This window comes from Lipophrys pholis (genome assembly GCF_963383615.2).
Source record: "Lipophrys pholis genome assembly, chromosome: 1".
Lineage (NCBI taxonomy): Eukaryota > Metazoa > Chordata > Actinopteri > Blenniiformes > Blenniidae > Lipophrys > Lipophrys pholis.
Window position 1 is genome coordinate 53,940,486 of NC_137635.1, and position 18,006 is coordinate 53,958,491.

The 18,006-nt window shown below is 43.1% G+C and overlaps 1 protein-coding gene across 1 annotated transcript in view; it reads right to left on the reverse strand.

Moving 5' to 3' along the window:
- fgf12a (fibroblast growth factor 12a) overlaps nucleotides 1-4,465 on the reverse strand; it is a gene marked incomplete at both ends in the record, with an annotated part of 37,953 nt that extends 33,488 nt beyond the window's left edge. Inside the window, one exon of the mRNA XM_080458952.1 lies at nucleotides 4,375-4,465. Within this exon, the coding sequence (XP_080315078.1) occupies nucleotides 4,375-4,465 (91 nt within the window). The remainder of the gene's footprint in view (nucleotides 1-4,374) is intronic.
- Nucleotides 4,466-18,006: the final 13,541 nt, after the last annotated feature.

The following is an 18,006-nucleotide window of genomic DNA, read 5'->3' on the forward strand; positions in this document are numbered from 1 at the left end:
AGGGGTTGGAGGGTGGATGGTGCGCGGTGGGCGGCGGATGCGCGCAGCCGTGAAGCGCAGTGGTTCGGTTTCGTTCAAAAATGGAAGCGGGGCATTTCAGCTTTTGTCTCCTTTAATTATGCTTCACATAAGAAGTTGCGAGACAGTTTTTATTTGTGCCCCGTGGGTCGGTCCGCATGGAGGAAACATTAAACTGTTGGGGTGGGACAATGCGTAAAAAAAAAAGATAAGTCACCCCCGTACAGCTTATGAGTGTAGATTTGCCACAAAGAAGGTATTTATTCTGACTAAAAGGATTACCTGCAACAGGTTTCAGCAGAAGACCAAGACAGAGACACAACACATGGAGTGATGATTTAAGACACATGAGATGGAACTGAACAGCAAAACAATACAAACAGCCTCATCAACAAGAAACACCGCCGCTCACACCGACTGGCCCCTGATTCATGTGCGTTCACTGGAGACTGCATCACATTCTACATGTCAAGTCAGCTGGGGGGAGGGGGGGTGCAAAGCTTTTAATGCGGCTATCTGAAGAACAATTTAAAGCAGAGTCTTCCTTCTGAGGTGATGCATATCTTCGATGGCCAAAGGACGAACCAGCAGAGGTAAATCAATGCACAAGTCCCGCATAAGGATCTGCAGGCGTGTTGGTATGCACCAACATGTGTGTGAGCTCATGTCAGCATGCCTCCGGTTTATTATTGCATACTGCACACACACACACACACACACACACACACACACACACACACACACACACACACACACACTCACACACACACACACACACACACACACACACACACACACACACACACACACACACACACACACACACACTGGGAGGAAGAACACATGAGTGTTCTGCAGCACAGCTAAACCTCTCATCCCCCATGATGAAACGGCATGAAACATTTAGAGGCTTTTTCTAGGACTTGGTCTGACACTCTCCAAACTCAATCCACAGAGACAGCAAGCGAGTGGGAGAGAGCGAGACAGAGGAGAAGAAGAGGGAGAGAATCTCTTTTGACTGCCACCGTCTGCCCCCCCCCCTTTATATAAGGTTTGGATATAATGGATAGAGCAACTGAATGTGAAGTGCTGATACCCCAGTTAGTCCTGTGTGTGTGTGTGTGTGTGTGTGTGTGTGTGTGTGTGTGTGTGTGTGTGTGTGTGTGTGTGTGTGTGTGTGTGTGTGTGTGTGTGTGTGTGTGTGTGTGTGTGTGTGTGTGTGTGTGTGTGAGTGTAAGACTGAGACAGAGAGGAAGAGAAAGGGAGAGATTAAGGGCAGATAAAAATCTTTTTCACAGACAGACTGAAATGAGAAATGTTGGAAACTGATGGCTGGAGTCAGTCACAGTCTAAATCAAAGCCCGGGAGCTTTCTATCAGGCCACTGCAGTACAGAGAAATATCAATATTCATCTCAATACAACATAAATCACTCCAGAATAAATGACGACACGGGGTCTTTGTAGAACAAGAACCGAAAAGCAAAATCAGAAGTGATGCTTAAAGCACCACAGACATGGACATGCATCTTTGTCAAGGGAAGATAAAGTATTCCCTCATGAGACTCTGCCGGGCTTCCTCCATCTACCGGAGACAAATGATGTTCACTTCATTCCAGCAAGCAATAAAATAAAAAACACTTCTCCAAAATGCACTGCGGAGAATCGTAAAATTAAATGTTTTTGTCTCCTTAATATGGACGATTTCAATTACAAAGCCAGTGTGATTTGGAAATGCTTTATGAAAACATTAAAACAAATAAGTGCCTGAGACGAGAGAAGATGAAGTGAATGTCTCGTTATATAAGCCAGCTGAGAGGATTTTTCATTCTGTAGCAAAACAAAACGAGCTGAGAAAGTCTCTCAGTCCCTGTGGCACCACCATAAGAATCATCCGCTACACCAGAGCGCCTCCTCTCTTCTGCATGTCTGCTGCCCCCTGGTGGACAAAGAGCGAACCTCTCAGACACAAACGGGTGGGTGTTTCCATTCTCTGAAGTTTGTCACTTGTGTGTCCTTGAGATACCTCACAGATTTGTTGACTCACAATAGCTGGAACTAGATCTGGTGGTGTGATGTCTGCTAAACCGACTCGCCGATGCCTGCGGGTGGCAAAGAGCAAAAAAAAAAAACCCAAAGCGAAGGATTCTGTGACTCATGACGCTGCCAGCACAAATTATAATACCAGTCTGAATAAGAGGTATTAGCATACCGAGGATGCAGGAAAACAAAAAACAAAAGGTACACATACATGGTAAGTTATTAAATCTGGGGAGAAAAGTACACAAAAGTACACAATATCCAACAACAACAAAAAACCTACAAGCACAAATTGTCCAAGCATCTCTCAACACAAGGCCTGTTAGGACTGAACAGCCTCTGGAATGTGACAAAACAATGAAGAATCACAGTGTCATTATAAAAACATGTGCAATCACTCAGGAGGACAAGGACTCATCACTCCAGTCTGTGTTACTCCACCCACCAGCAAAACATCCTGCAACTCAAGACGTTACACCTTGACTCCAATTTCTTATATCATGAATTCTGCACCTGAAGACAAAGTGACATCCTTCCACGTGCACACCTGAGCCACAGGCCACGTGGAAACGTCTGCGGCTGTGATGGGACGCCATACTGTAAACAGCTGAGAGGCAAAAACTGAATTTGATTCATCGCAAACAAGGTGCGTTTGATTTCCTGGAGCTGGTAGCGGAAGGCGGTGTGTGTGTGTGTGTGTGTGTGTGTGTGTGTGTGTGTGTGTGTGTGTGTGTGTGTGTGTGTGTGTGTGTGTGTGTGTGTGTGTGCGCCAGGTGTGATTCCGACACTACAAAGCGAAGCAGGTGCAAACATTTAGGTCTTTAGAAACGTCTCTCAAATCCCCGGGCGGTCATTCCCTCCCTCCTGCAGGAATCTCAAGAGCGAAACACTTTTACTCCCGTTTCACACGACGCTGTACCGCCAGAGGAGAGGATGATGCTGTGCGAGGAATCAGCAGACATCACAAAGTATCCGAGACCCTGAAGTGTCAGACTTCTGTCAACAAGCTTGAACTCAAACACAACTCCCTGATAAACAATAACAACAATTAGTCTCCACGAGACGCTGCTTTTTCCACTGTCCGTCAGCACCAATCAGCTGACTCCTAAAGTTCTGATTGAGGTCGCGAGGTTCATGTAACAGTGAGCCGAGATGCGGCGAGGTCATTCTGCGTTCTATCGCGAGTCCCGCGGATCCCAGAGTGCACGCCGCTTTTGGTCCAACCACCTCGGAGGAATCAACTGTGCTTAATGGAGTTTCTAATTGTCTGGCCTGAATTTGAGGCTCCGTGCTGCTTGGTGGGGGTGGTGATGGAGGTGGGGGGGGGGGGGGGGGGGGGTGGGGGGGGGTGGGTGGGGGGACATGTTTCTCTGTGGAAACACTCGAGATGTTATGAGTGAACAACTGTGGCATTGCAGTGAGACATGGCTAAAGGACAGAGCAGGGATCTCAGGCTGGGTGCCAAACCCTTGGCTGTGTGTGTGTGTGTGTGTGTGTGTGTGTGTGTGTGTGTGTGTGTGTGTGTGTGTGTGTGTGTGTGTGTGTGTGTGTGTGTGTGTGTGTGTGTGTGTGTGTGTGTGTGTGTGTGTGTGTGTGTGTGTGTGTGTTGTTGGACTGTTCTGTACTTTGTTATTGACTTGATGAATTTATGCTCAAATTAGGCAAAACAAAAGGGACACGTGGGTTTATGGATTACTTGTGTAGAAGGTAAATAGAGTGTTGTTGTTTTACATATGATGGATATAATCTGTTCTGAGACGTGGGAAGTTTGGGCCCTTGTTGTACTTTTCTGGCCCCATGCCTCCTGCTCAGGGCCCTGGGATGGAGCCTCTCTCTCTCTCTCTCGGCCCCTGAAGTTTAATGACTTGATCCCTGCATTGTCCGTTTTTGGCTCGCTTCGGCTGCAGCACTGGAGCAAATGTGCAAATCTAGCTGGTAAAGTAACTGGAGCCGTGTTCCTCTGTGGAGCAGTGCAGGATGCTGGATGCTGGCAGCGGCTCACCGTGGCGAGGAGGAGAAAGGAGAGGCGAGGAGGAGAGAGGAGAGGAGGAGAAAGGAGAGGCGAGGAGGCAAAGGCTGCACACAGAAGTCGGGAGCACAAGGAGAGGCTGTCTCTCCACTGCAGACTGGCAAGATGTTACTCACACACTCAGGTGTTTAATAAAACCACTCACCCCACCAGCCCTCCGCTCTCCCCTCCATAACCCCCCCCCCCCCCCCCCCAGCTCTCTTCTTTCTTTTCTTTTTTTCCATCACTCAGGAGAGAAAGCATGCAAAGCAAAGGCAGCCGCACAGCCATGGTGCTGTTTGTCTCTCACCGTTGGTGATAGTGGTCGACTTCGATCGTTGTCCACAGAAACACTGCAGCATATGCGCTCCTTTCTGAAGGAATGGCCTCAGAATCCTCATTGATTTGGGTTGATGGGAGCCCTCCTCAATCCAAACAATCGGACGAACGCTATCACAACACCGCGGGGTCAGGCAGCATAGCGCACCCGGCCAGCCTCTCCGTAGGCTCGCGGCAGCCCTCAAAACGCCGGAAGGGCACAGTCTGCAGGACAGATTACGCTAAAACGAGGCATCTTGAGTGATTCCCCCCCTCACCGTTCTCTCACACACTCCCCCTGTCCCTTTTTCTCTTGCCCTATCTCGCCCCTTGTCTATCCTCTCCGCGTCCACCGACGGTCATCCGCGTTCACGGCGCGCTCCTCGACGCAAGGACGTTACAATGTGCTCTTAATTGTACATCACATCCCCCCTCCTGCCTCCGCGTCTTCACCAGCAGCGGACGTAATAGCAGGAAAGGAGGAGAGGAGAGGGAGGGAGGGAGCGACACAGAGAGAGAGAGAGAGAGAGAGAGAGAGAGAGAGAGAGAGAGAGAGAGAGAGCGCATGCACGCCAAAGTTAAACTGCAGGGGGAAGTGGAGGAGAGGCAGACCGAGCTAATGCGGAGTTGTCAGCTCAGACAGACTCAGGCTGCGGGATCCGAGCAGCTGCACACGGTAGACCAGGTATTCATGTTTTAAACGTTTCTGTTAAAATCCCCCTGGATCTGTCGGGAAGAGCTGCGTCACCGCGCGTAAAGTCAGCTGTTCCACGCTGCGTGACGCGCACGCAAACTTCCATCCAAAAGCACCAACAAATACACTCAACTCTAATGACGATCACAAACTGAACTGAAATATTACAAAAGAAATTAAATGTTCCTATAACTCTGCATAAATATTCTCGGGAAGTTATCCACTTTTATTTTTCCATCCCAAAGTTGTAATCTACATGTGGTTCATTAAACCCTCATTAAAACACAGTAAAAGAACACAGCACACACTAAAAGGTCACAACACAACCTAAAATACCTCAACACACACTAAGAAAGACCACAATGTATACTAAAAGATCTAAACACACAGTAAAAGACCACTAAAACAAACATGGTGGCCGTGCTAGACACTAAAATATCTGCTCATTCCACAAATGTCCATTGAAAGTCTATAACAGGAGTTTTAAAATCATTAACGTGATAAATTCCTGTATTTATTTTTTGATTTTTATTAGGAAGCAGAGCAGTGTTTCATATCCATCTGCAGTCGCTCCCAGTAGCTTTTATTTGGAGTTCAAACTTGAATCATAGACAAGTTTATTCGTTTGTTGATGACCCATTGCAGTTAATCTAATGACCAAACAATCAATAATCATCAATAGACTTATATGGATTCTATGTGGAACATATATAAGAACTACAATATTTGAAGCAGCTACAAGCCGATGAATTCATGAAGAAAATGTAAAGCAACTGAAACGTTTTTTAATAAAACGCTAAAACATCTAAAGAAGTAAAAACACCTTAAATTGTTTAAAATTGTTAAAAACTTTAGGAAAATGTTCAATACTACTAAATCGGCTCAGAAAAGTTAAAGCAGCTAAAAAAAAAAAGTCTTAAACAGCTGCAAAATATATTAAAACATCCATTTGTATTATTTGTTATTTACTATTTGTTGGAAAGCGAGTACAAAAAAAATCTGTTTGCTGCCGACATGATACTGAAAATTTACACATTTCTTAATAACAGCCTGTTCTCTTCCCAGTTTGTTGTTTTCTTATTAAAATAAAACAGAAAGACTTTTCTCTTTTTGGATTTTTGATTAAAAAAAAAAAAACCCACTTTGCACTATAAGTATATGAAATGTAACTGAAATGATCAAAGTTATAAATCTGAGTTCAAAACCAGATCAGAGGGATGTATTTAATCAGATTGATCACGTTAACTAAGGCAGAGCAACTTTATTTATAGTCTTGAAGGTGATTAACAAAAAGCTTGGTAACAAGTATTAATTTTTATATTTAAAAGAAAATGTATGAAACTGTAAAGAAAAGAAAAGCAAGTAAAGTAATTCAAAATGGATCCCTCGATTCGACCCGAACAAAAAGCCACATATCAGCATAACCAGTTCAACCTCAATAAAATAGGTTAGATGGTGATTATTAGTCCAGACAATGACATGAACCTGCATTACAAAAAATATATACAGTATAATCCACAGTAAAGTGTTTTTCTGAGCTACTTATCATGTGAAAGTGAATCTGTGGTGAATAAAATGTGACTCGTCACTTCCAAACGACCAAGAACTGCACTGTGAAGAAAAACCGACATAGAGAGAGTGATTTATGTGGAGATTTGTCGAAGCTCATCGTGGACATCTCATGTGTGTTTGGAGGGATAATTCACATAAATAATATTAAACTCCTGACAGATCAGAAACAGGGTTAAACAGGCGTGTGTCCCAGTTTCCACACTAGAGGGAGCTTTAATACAGAACGCAGAGAATAAGATGCAGAGGAAGTATGAGATAGGAAGACTCTGTGTGTGTGTGTGTGTGTGTGTGTGTGTGTGTGTGTGTGTGTGTGTGTGTGTGTGTGTGTGTGTGTGTGTGTGTGTGTGTGTGTGTGTGTGTGTGTGTGTGTTTCAGCACTACTAATAAATATACAGAAGTTACAACAGTTTAAAACAATGCATACACAATATTAATAATTACACGACCCCTCTGAGTTAATCCTTCAAGCTGCATTTGAACTATTACAGTATATTAATGTATTTTTTTTTCTTTATATACTTGTTTCTTGTGTTTCTGTAACCTTCCATCACAAGGAAGACAAACAATATGGCAACAGCGCCGAGAACATGAGACCGAGCCCTCGCTGTGCAGAATGTAGAAGGTGAACACAAAGAGACACATCAGGTCAGCAAAACGCCTTCAGAGCAGAACAGAACAGCGGCCATGCAAATAAGGAAAGGTCAGAGAGGAGCAGAGGATGAGAGAGAGAGGGAGAGAGAGAGAGAGAGAGAGAGAGAGAGACAGAGAGAGAGAGAGAGGTGGTGCTGGCAAAAGACCCAGAGTCACTGATATGATGATGGTGCTGTGCAATACAGCTCCCAATACACCACACCACTGCAGAGAGAGAGAGAGAGAGAGAGAGAGAGAGAGAGAGAGAGAGAGAGAGAGAGAATAATTACCTTCGCCAACAAAGTTGGCCGAGGTTACGTATTCATTTATTTATTGGCTTGTATGTATTGTATGCAAAATCTAGTCGCTCAAATTGCCTGAAATCTTCAGGGATGATTTGTCATCATCCGAGGACCAATTGATCCGATTTTGGGACGTTAACGGTTAAACAGTTCTGAATAAATCCACAACCACTGCGAAGAAAGTCCCACATGAAGCGGATGAGAGAGGCACTCCGTGGAGGAAATCAAAGGAGATCAGCGTCTGTTGCCATGGAGACGCTCCCTGCTCAGTGTTTCACGGTGATGTAGCTACCTGACAGGCTAGTTAGCATCGACGTGAGCTAACAGCTATCATGTCTGCCGCTCTACCGAGTGTAGCTCTACTTATTTTCATTTTTATTTATCATACTTTAGGAATCAATACAATGATAAGAGATCTAGAAATGAAGACATGAAACCATTTCCACAGCTTGCACCACAAAGTAAACATTGTATTTTCTGTTGTAACGGATTTTACGACAATTTTTGATTTTTAAATTGATTTTAGCAGCTTGATCCTTCAACACAAGAGTTACTGAAACTGATCAAATTCAATCTATGAATAAAATCATTTATTATAAAAAACATTTTGTAAACTGGAATCATTCAGATGATCCTCAGTACTGCAATCCCAAACTCCTTCAGTATATCAGATGATGCTCCTATTTCTCCTCAAATATCAATAAATTAACCAGAATCGGTAATAAAACAGTGAAATGTGCTTTGAGATGAAAGTAACTAAAACGTAGATAATAGATCGATTCATCCTCTATCAGACTGTTTGATTGTTATCGATCAGCGCTGCTCCCCGGAGTCAATAATAATGCAGATATTTCATTTACAAATGTGCAAAAATAAATGAATCCGCCACTTTATGTGCTGTAAATCCTCACATTAATGACTTGTATTTGTACTGTATATCTCCACTTGGTGTTTACGTACCATTACAGTGTGAAAAAAACTGTGTACGTCCATAACGAAGCAAACTCGGCTCCGTCCGGGAATAGTGCTCAACAAGCGTCTCCAAATTCACCTTTCTGTGAGCGTCAACATCGGTGAGGTCAACATGTTCGCCTGTAAGGAGACACCGGCGTCCATCGGACGGACGGATCGTAGATACAAGTAATGTCCTCAATGTCATTGAAAAAAAAAAACCTTATCAAAGCAGAGACGACGTAAATAATAGTAATAATAATAATAATAATAATAACAATAATAATAATAATAATAATAATGAAAATAATAATAATAATAATAATAATAATAATAATTCAAATAATTCAAATAATTCAAAACAATTGGAATATCATTAATAATAATAATTTGACAATTTCACACAAATTCAGATTAATTATATAGAGATATTGGTTAAAGCTTATCAAGGGTTAAAGTTTCTTCTGATGACACAAACTTTCCAGGATCAATTCAAAGCTCACCTCTTCATGACAAACTGCTTGTTCGACAACTGAAGACTTTAAATCGGTGCATTTCATCAACTAAACTAAATTAAATAAAAAAACGATTTAACTGTGGTGAGATAAGAAGAAGAAAATGAGAAAAGTCCAAACCAAGACGTACGTCGCCCACTTCAAGTCGCCTTGAATTCAATGGAAAATTCAGAATCTAAAAAAATACTTAGAGGATTTTCCACAACCTTGCGAGCACAAACGTTGTTTAATGGACTTTAACTGATCCATGAAGCATTAATACATAATTTATTAGCCATCAATAGCTCTAAAACACCGGTTTGTCAAATGAAGTAAAGGGAGTGTGTGACGTGATGGAGGCATAATCATTCTTGTGACAGACCATGTGATGCAGTTTGTGTGCGACTCCCAAATTAAAACTCACACCCTGCACAAGTCAACAGCCCTTCACAGGGATGAACCAGACACACACGTTGAACTCTGTCGCCTTTTACCCTCAAAAACAAAAACCTTTGGGCTGGAGAACGAAGCCCGGACGAGCTTGAACAAACACACACGTGCACAATGTGTGTGTTTAAAAGTTGACGAAGAACCAAGTTCCCACGACAACGCTTCAAGTGAAAACACGTCGTTTTTATGGTTTTGGTTTCAGAAAACTTTCACATTTACACGGCAACGCTTTGAAAACGATGTCCGTTTACATTGAAACGGCAGAAACACTGAAAATGATGTCATGTTTTATTTTGGGCCACTAGTGGGTGCTGTTGTTAGTTTTAGTCCTGAAACCACACACACACGCATGCAGCAGAGAACAATGAGCTCAAAACATTAACACAGACATTTCAGTGGACAGACCATCAGGTTGTATTGTTATTCAAAATAAAACTACCAAGTCCAGAAGAAGATGGATGAGATGAGAGTCTGAACCGCCGCACAGCCGTGCCTACATTCAAGGTTAAAAAAAGATGTCACAAGTTAAGATAAAACTACAATATACAATATTTCTAAAAGCTGCATTTTGCTTTTTTTTTATTTTGAACCAAAGTAAAATAAAAACAAAGCGAGCAAAACAAACAGTGTGTCGTGCGCGGGTCTCATATTCTGCAAAGCCAAAGCACTAAAAACAGCAACACTTTCCAACGGTTAAATGGCTGCAACGAGCGACGCTGCCAAGAACCCCTCAGAGTGACAAGTGTGCAAACGCCAGGGCCGATCGGAGTGCAACACAGAAACAACAACGGAGCATCAAACACAGCAGCTCCAGAGGGCAGCTCTCTGAATGACTGTCGGGTTCGTGTTGGCAGCCAGAAACCTTAACTGATAGAAATATATCACATATATGTCGATAAATCGCAGAAGACTGGAGAATGAAGACGCTTCCTTGCGAAGTCGTGGGATTGAAGAAACTGCAAGATTGCTGTCGCGGGCGTGACGGAGAAAGAGGGGATTTAAAGAACGAGGAGACGGAGGAGTGAATCAGCAGCAGCTTTGTGCTGCCTGTAAAGAGCTTAGAAAGAGGGCGTCGGTGTGAATTCCCACCAGCTGAGCACGAGTGCAGGTATTTTCCTCGTGTCGACCTGCGAGCGATGAAGGAGCTGACAGTTCAGATGCTTTAACCCGACTCCACCCGAGCTCGGTGCGTCGCTCCAGTTCTACATGTGAAGCCCCTCGGAGACTCCAGTCATTTATCCGAGGGGCTTCACATGTAGAACTGGCGCGTCGCTCCAGTTCTACATGTGAAGCCCCTCGGATAAAAATGACCGGAGTCGCCGACGTGCTCCGTCACGTCTTCACGTCTGCTTGAAAAGGGTTTGGACACATTCTACCACGAATATCAAGACAGGATGTCGAGACCACGGACAAGTCTGGATCTTTTTACAGCACAGATCCAGGATCTCTCCGTTTCCTGGGTGCACTTATCCAGACACGTGCAATCCTGACAGGCGTTCATATGAAAGGGGCGGAGCTTGCAGTGTCAAACCAATCACACAGAGAGAAACTGCAGAGCAGCTGACTTTACCACGGAGGAGCAGTTACTCTCTGAAATTACGAAGAAGTAAAACGCATCCACCAGGTTGAAAGCAGCACGGCTGCCGCAGCCAAAGACAGAAAAATGCTGACTTGTTAATACGTGACTTCATGAGAGTTTACGGTATTATTTCATTAGACAATATAAAAGGATGGGCACGTCACTGAGATCACTTAATTTCACTTTATTACAGCAGAAAGGTTTCAGGCAGCGCTTCCTCACTGCTCTGCTTCTAGTTTATATTTTCCATCGAGTTATCTTGAGGCGTAGTTTCCTCTGTGTGCGTGTGTTTCGTGTTGGAATAATAATTCATTACCGTGACGCGCTCCATAAATTCATGTTTCTGCAGTTCTGTCAGGGTGACCATTAGGATTAACCTCATTATTTCAGCGTTGTACTATATTTAAACTAAACACCTAAACTCTTAGGTTGTGGTCTGAACAGAAGCTGTTGTAGTAAAGAAATACATTTCACACTGTGTATTAGTATCAGCGTAGTAAAGTCATGTTTTTAGAGTAGTGTTTGCACGTTTGAAGTGTATATGTGTGTATAGAAGTGACTATATTACCTATATATATTTTTTTTAAGTTGAAAACATACATTGCATGCATGTCAATCTATTAAACCTTATCTAGTTTAGATCATGAATATTATCACAAATTAACACAGCAAAGGTAAAATACTGATGATCCTCACAATACACTGTATATACACATATATTTATCTAATTAAATATACATAGTCTATTCTCTTGTGTGCCAATATCCTATCTTTAACTAGTTCAGCAATGTGGAGCTGCTGTGATGACCGAATATCCCCATGTGGGATTAATAAAAATCTGATTAATCCAGATTATTCAACCGTACCCTGCGTCATCTGGACATGACAGAGGTTTTGTACCAACCTTGACATGTGCTGTATCTCACGTGACTTTCGTATTGTGCTTAACTGCACAGTGAACTATGACGGGAGAACGTCCAAGGTGACCCCAAGAGAAGGTCACCCGCCTTAAACGAGGCCACTCTAAATATATTTCGTGCAGGAAATGTGCTTTAACCCGCCGTCCGTCCCCAACTTAGGGTCACGCCGGCTCCAGTCCGTTCCCGCTGACATTCAGCGGCACGTGTTTTTATACTGAAGAAGTATATAGAGAACATGCAAACTCCAAGACCATGCTATCCACTACCCCACTGTGACAGAAACACAACAACATAAGTGGGGATTAGAAGTAAACTGGATCCTCGTTTCCGTGAAACAGCACAAAGCTTCTTGTCAACAACACATATCCTGATGTCTGAGGCCACTTCGCCACCGCTGGAGCCAGAGCATTCATCTTGCCAAAAAATTTTAAAAAATCTATTTAAAAGTGGAGAGCCAGCAGTTTTTGTCTAAAGCAGCCGACAACACTGACCGAGTGAAAGTGAACGTTTGACTAAAGCGTTTCACTCTCAAACATATTAGCAGACGGTTTGCATGAAGTTGTGCAGTGAGAATGTGTTTAGTGAGAGAGAGTGATGGGAGGGACACCCAGGAGGATGTGGTGTGGCGGAGGCAGCCGGGATACAGCAGCAGCAGCAGCAGCAGCAGCATCAGCAGCATCAGCAGCATCAGCACCAGCACCGCTCTGCAGCACTGGACCATGAGGCTTCACACGTCATCCCGCTAAACTTCTCTCCTTTAATCCAAACTGCACCTTTAACTGCATTCAACTAACTTTAGGAATGATGCATGCTGTGCGTTCTGCAGTCTGCGCTTTAAAATAAATACAAAAATAAATATAAAAAAATCTACTCCAACAAACGATGGGTGCAAAACGTCAAAACACACACATGTGAAGTTATTTCTGCAGAAGCACGTGGGAGTTTCTTACCGGCGTTTTTATCCCCCATGTCCCCCTGAGGTGGGCGCACAAGTTCTGCAGACGGAGGCTGGTTGGATCTGCTGCTGACACACACACACACACACAAACACACGCACACACAAACACACACTCACACACGGAGCAGCTGCTTCTGTCAAGAACAATTTACAGCAGATTTAGATCCTTCTGGAAGCTTTTCTTTTTTCTCTCTTTTCCAGCAGGAGATCTCCAGAGAGCCCTTCTGCCTCCTGGTGGTCTGAGAGTTTCTGAGTGAAGTGGACTGAAGCCCAGGTGAAGGAGCGGGAGGGGGTGGGGCTTGTTCTAGTGTGTGTGTGTGTGTGTGTGTGTGTGTGTGTGTGTGTGTGTGTGTGTGTGTGTGTGTGTGTGTGTGTGTGTGTGTGTGTGTGTGTGTGTGTGTGTTGCAGAGGTGCAGACGTTGCATTGTGTCTTGATGCAGAAACAGTGAAGCAAATAGCAGAAAAAGGCTTCAGACTCACAACCTGTGTGTGTGTGTGTGTGTGTGTGTGTGTGTGTGTGTGTGTGTGTGTGTGTGTGTGTGTGTGTGTGTGTGTGTGTGTGTGTGTGTGTGTGTGTGTGTGTGTGTGTGTGTGTGTGTGTGTGTGTGTGTGTGTGTGTGTGTGTGTTTCAGATAGAGCTCAAACTGTAGGTTTTTGATTGTTAATGAAGATGCACTAAAACTCTATTCTCGGTTTCTTTTTAAATGTAAAGAGCCTTGAAGTTGCTGCAGAGGGGAATGGAGTGTCAGTGACGTCCTAAATCCCACAAAGTTGGTGAAGGAAATACTGTAAGTGTATAAAGGAACAGGAAAGGAGGAGATCAGTTAAAAAGAAGAAACTTTAATTGGCTTCCATTGATTTTAAGTTTAAATTTTTTACTGATCAGAAGGAGTGAGGGAAGGAGACAGTGTGCAGGTTTGGGTTGTGGCTTTTCCCAACATGAATAGTAGTTATAATAGTTTCCTCTTAATCTTAAGAAATGAGCGTAACAGTAACAGAGGTTACTTGATATTTCAAATGAAGAGTTATGCTTTTCATTTCAGCATGAATCCTTTAATACATGTTATGATGGGGAGGAGCATCTGATTGGTCAATAGTCAGTTGGTTGGTTGGTTGGTCAGTTGGTTGGTGAGTTGGTTGGTCAGTTAGTTGGTTGGTTGGTTGGTTGGTTGGTTGGTTGGTTGGTCAGTCGGTTGGTTGGTTGGTTGGTTGGTTGGTTGGTTGGTTGGTTGGTTGGTTGGTTGGTCAGTCAGTAAGTCAGCTGTTTGGTTTTTTGGTCAATCGGTTTGTAAATTAGTGAGCAGGTTAGTTTGTGGTCGATCGGTCATTAAGTCAGCTGGTCAGTGGTCGGTCCGATCGGTCAGTTGGTTAGTCAGTCAGTAAGTCAGCTGGCTGTTTTTTGGGTCAGTTGATAAGTCGGCTAGTTAGTGAATCAGTGATCAGGTTATTTTGTTGTCTGTCCCGTCAATCAGTCATTCGGTCAGTAAGTAAGCTGGATGGTCAGTCGGTCAGTTTTATTCGTTTAACTTCTCACTGAACCTCTGTAAGTCTGTTGAAATGTTCCACAGGATTCCCTCTAAACAGTTCATCTTTAACTAACCCAATTTACACATGAGTGAATCAGGTTTGCTGAGTTTAACCACCACAGGTAGAAACACCGGCGACAGGAGACGCTCCGTTTTAAACATTTAGAAAATCTCAAGGTGACCGTCCATGTTGGAAATTGAATGCAACCTTTGTTGGTGTTTTTTTTCTTTCTTACGGTGCGGAGCGACACGTTCGCTGACGAAATAATGTACGACGTTGCTTGACTGATCGGAAAAGCATAAGATATTTCACAGAGATGTTAATATTTAATGAACGAATCCAATCAATACCTGTGTCCCCAGCCTCCAGGTTATCTGATTATACTGCAGAGGACTTTTTGATGGACATCGTGTACAGTGTAGAAGAAAAACAAACTGTACAAGAATGAACTCGCTGTTTCAGTGTCATGGATTTGTCTCTCGTGAGCTCTTGTTGTGCAATCAAACCGTGTCGCTGTGGAGAAATGTGCACAAAGGTCGAGTGTGCGTCAGAGGATGCTGCTTCACACTTATCCTGGCATTTATGCAGAAAAGCTCCTGGTCAAGACGTTGATCACCGTCTTCATCAGAGCAGCGTGGAAGGTTGAAGCCTCCATGTTGTGTCAGGCACTCTGTGGTATTCTGGATGAAACAAACGCGAGGAACTGAATCGACTCAAACCATCTGGCGACTGCTGCACGTCGATCCGCCACAATCTGACGCAGGAGAAGCAGGAAACCAGTGTGGCGTTGTCGAACCGGGCCGCGGAGCAGCGTCCTCGGAAACGCTCTCTCAGCACTCCGACGGGACGCGATGACATCTCCAGTTTCCTCCGATGGTATAAAAAGACCGCGCTGCTCGTACAAGATGTTTCCAGCTGAAATCCAAGCCTCAAGGCCAAAAGCTGCCCGGCGTCATGTGCGCGGCAGCGGCACACACGCAGCAGGAGATGCTCACATTTGCTTTATTAGTTATATGGAGTTTATCGGGGGTGTCGAACACGAGGCCCGTGGGTCAAAACTGGCCCGCAAGAGGCTTTAAAGTTTAAATCCAAAGGTTTTTATGGCGCTATTTTACCGGTCTGGTCCACACAAGATGAAATCAGGCAAATTTACATTGTCCCAAAGCATTTTTTCTTCAGGATTACAATTAGATTTAAACTTGAACTTATCTGTAACTATTGGAAAAGTTGACTCGGTGGCGATTACAGTTGGTATACTGCAACAAAGCAGTATTTTCCTGATGATTGGAGCTGCTGGTTGTTTTTCTTTACTTTCCATTCATTCATTCAATCCAAGGACATGGAGGCGCTGGAGTCCATGATCTCTGACCCTGGCTAAGGAAGGTTATATTATTGTCCATAATATTGGACTATGGGAAGAAACCAGTGCAGACAGAATTTGTTTGCATTGTAAAGTTTGTCCTTGTGGTGATTTCAGACACTTCCTGTCACATGGCTGCGGCCTCGACGCCCCTGCTGCCGACGCAGACAGATCCCGTGCCGGCGTCAGTTCACAGCGAATCGATGAGAGGACCTGAAAGAGGACACCTCTGCTTCAAACAAACAAAAAAAAAATCAAAGAGAGAAACTGCATTGATCAGAAAGGGACCTGAAGTCCTCTGCAGACTGGAGCGGGAGCTGCAGCAGCTTTTACGTCACTTCGACCAAAATCCGCTTTAACCTCAAAATGTTTAAGATCGTCACCTTCTTTCATGCCTCCTCTCCCTTTCTGATCACCCCTCCTCTTCCTCCTCCTCTTCATCCTGCTCTCCCTCATCTGTGTCCTCCAGTGCCCTGGACCTGCACCCATCGGATATCATCTGACTTGGCACCGTGTCCTTGCCCCATACAGTTGCAAAGGCAATATGCTCTCCTTTCCAACCCCCCCCCCCCCCCCCCCCCCCCCCCCCATGTGTTTCTGCTGAAGTGAGATTGTATTATAATGCTCCCCCGGGTTGTGTTGCGTGCTTCAGTTAAGATGAATGAGCTGTGTACCTAAACTTTTGTTCTCTTGCAGCGGGTCTCCGTGTTACTGGGTGGGAACGAAGCGGCTCAGTGCAGCTCTTTGCGTCGCTCTGCAGACACTGCAGTGCAGCCTCCGCTCCGGAAACCTTCTTCACCTGATTCTGCTCTGCCAGAAGTTTGGCAAACTTGTCCAGATGCCAACAGGAACACAGGACCGTCAATACTGCTCAGCCACGGCCGCCTCTTCATATTCTGCTGTTCTTTTGTTAAATATAAACAAATAAGCTTATGTTTGTTTAGTTTTGTGAGATTAAAAGTAATGCCATTACTAATGATTGCGCTGATGTTATTTTGTGTGTGAACTCACCGGAACCCTTTATTTATGTTAACAGAATGTTAATCTATGTAGATCAATAAACTTGACTATCAGGAGAGACGCTGTCATTATTGAGTCCAGTTTGATCATTCAAGCCATAACTTTAATGCTCCAAATTACTTTTTGCTTCATTTGGCTTTATTCAATGAAAATTTGTTTAGTTTAATAAAAAGTTAAACTATCGTCTGAACAAAAATGTTAAAGCCACAAATGTAAAAATATCAATGGCACAAATAGGTTTATATATATTGTTTTTCTAAACTATTTTGGATATCACAAATGCAGAATTGATTACATTTAATGTAATGGGTGGGTGATGAACGTCATAAAATTATCAAGATCAAGATCAGGATAAGAATCAAAGGTTTTTTGGGGATAAATTGATGTAAATATTGATAACATGAAAGAAAAAACTTATTTTCCGTGTTTCTCAAATATTGTTTGAAATGAAAAAGCTCTTGAATGACTTGTATGTCCTTTAAATCCACCACTAGAGGAAAGGGAAAAACTGAAATGAAATAAGCAAATGATGCCACACAGACTTGACTTCTGCCTCTGAAATAAAATCACCATTTAAATCCATTTATTTACTCTCTTCATCTGTGTGTGATCGGCAAAACACACAAAATTCAATCACAACAAATAGTTGTCTATGAAATTAAAAATTTAAATAAGGAGAGAAAGAAACCGTCCCACCTTTTTTGGAATCAACGTGTAACAGATACAGAAGAGGCAGATGCTCATTGACTACTTTAACTAAATACTTTAACCCTCAACATCTTTAACTTAAATTTCATCAATCATTCGTTAATTAGTTGTAGTAGTTAATTGATTGAATTGTTTGTCATTGAATTTTCAATTTAACTGGATTTCTTGAATCTGTGCAAAATTACAGAGTTAAACAGATTAAATATTTGACAGTGCAAATCAGAAGGTTTTAATATTAATTTAATAAAACATTTAAAAGTAGGTCATGTGATGTCAAAATGCTTAAAGTATGAGAAAAAGTACCCCGGTGTACAACTTAATCACAGTATTGTGAGCTTTATTTTAATGCATGTTGCCTCATCTGGTGAAGACTAATAACAATCTTGAGAGAATTTTGCAGTTAAAGATGATAAATTGTTTTTATTCACATTGTTTTATGATGAGAGGAGTCTGAGGAAA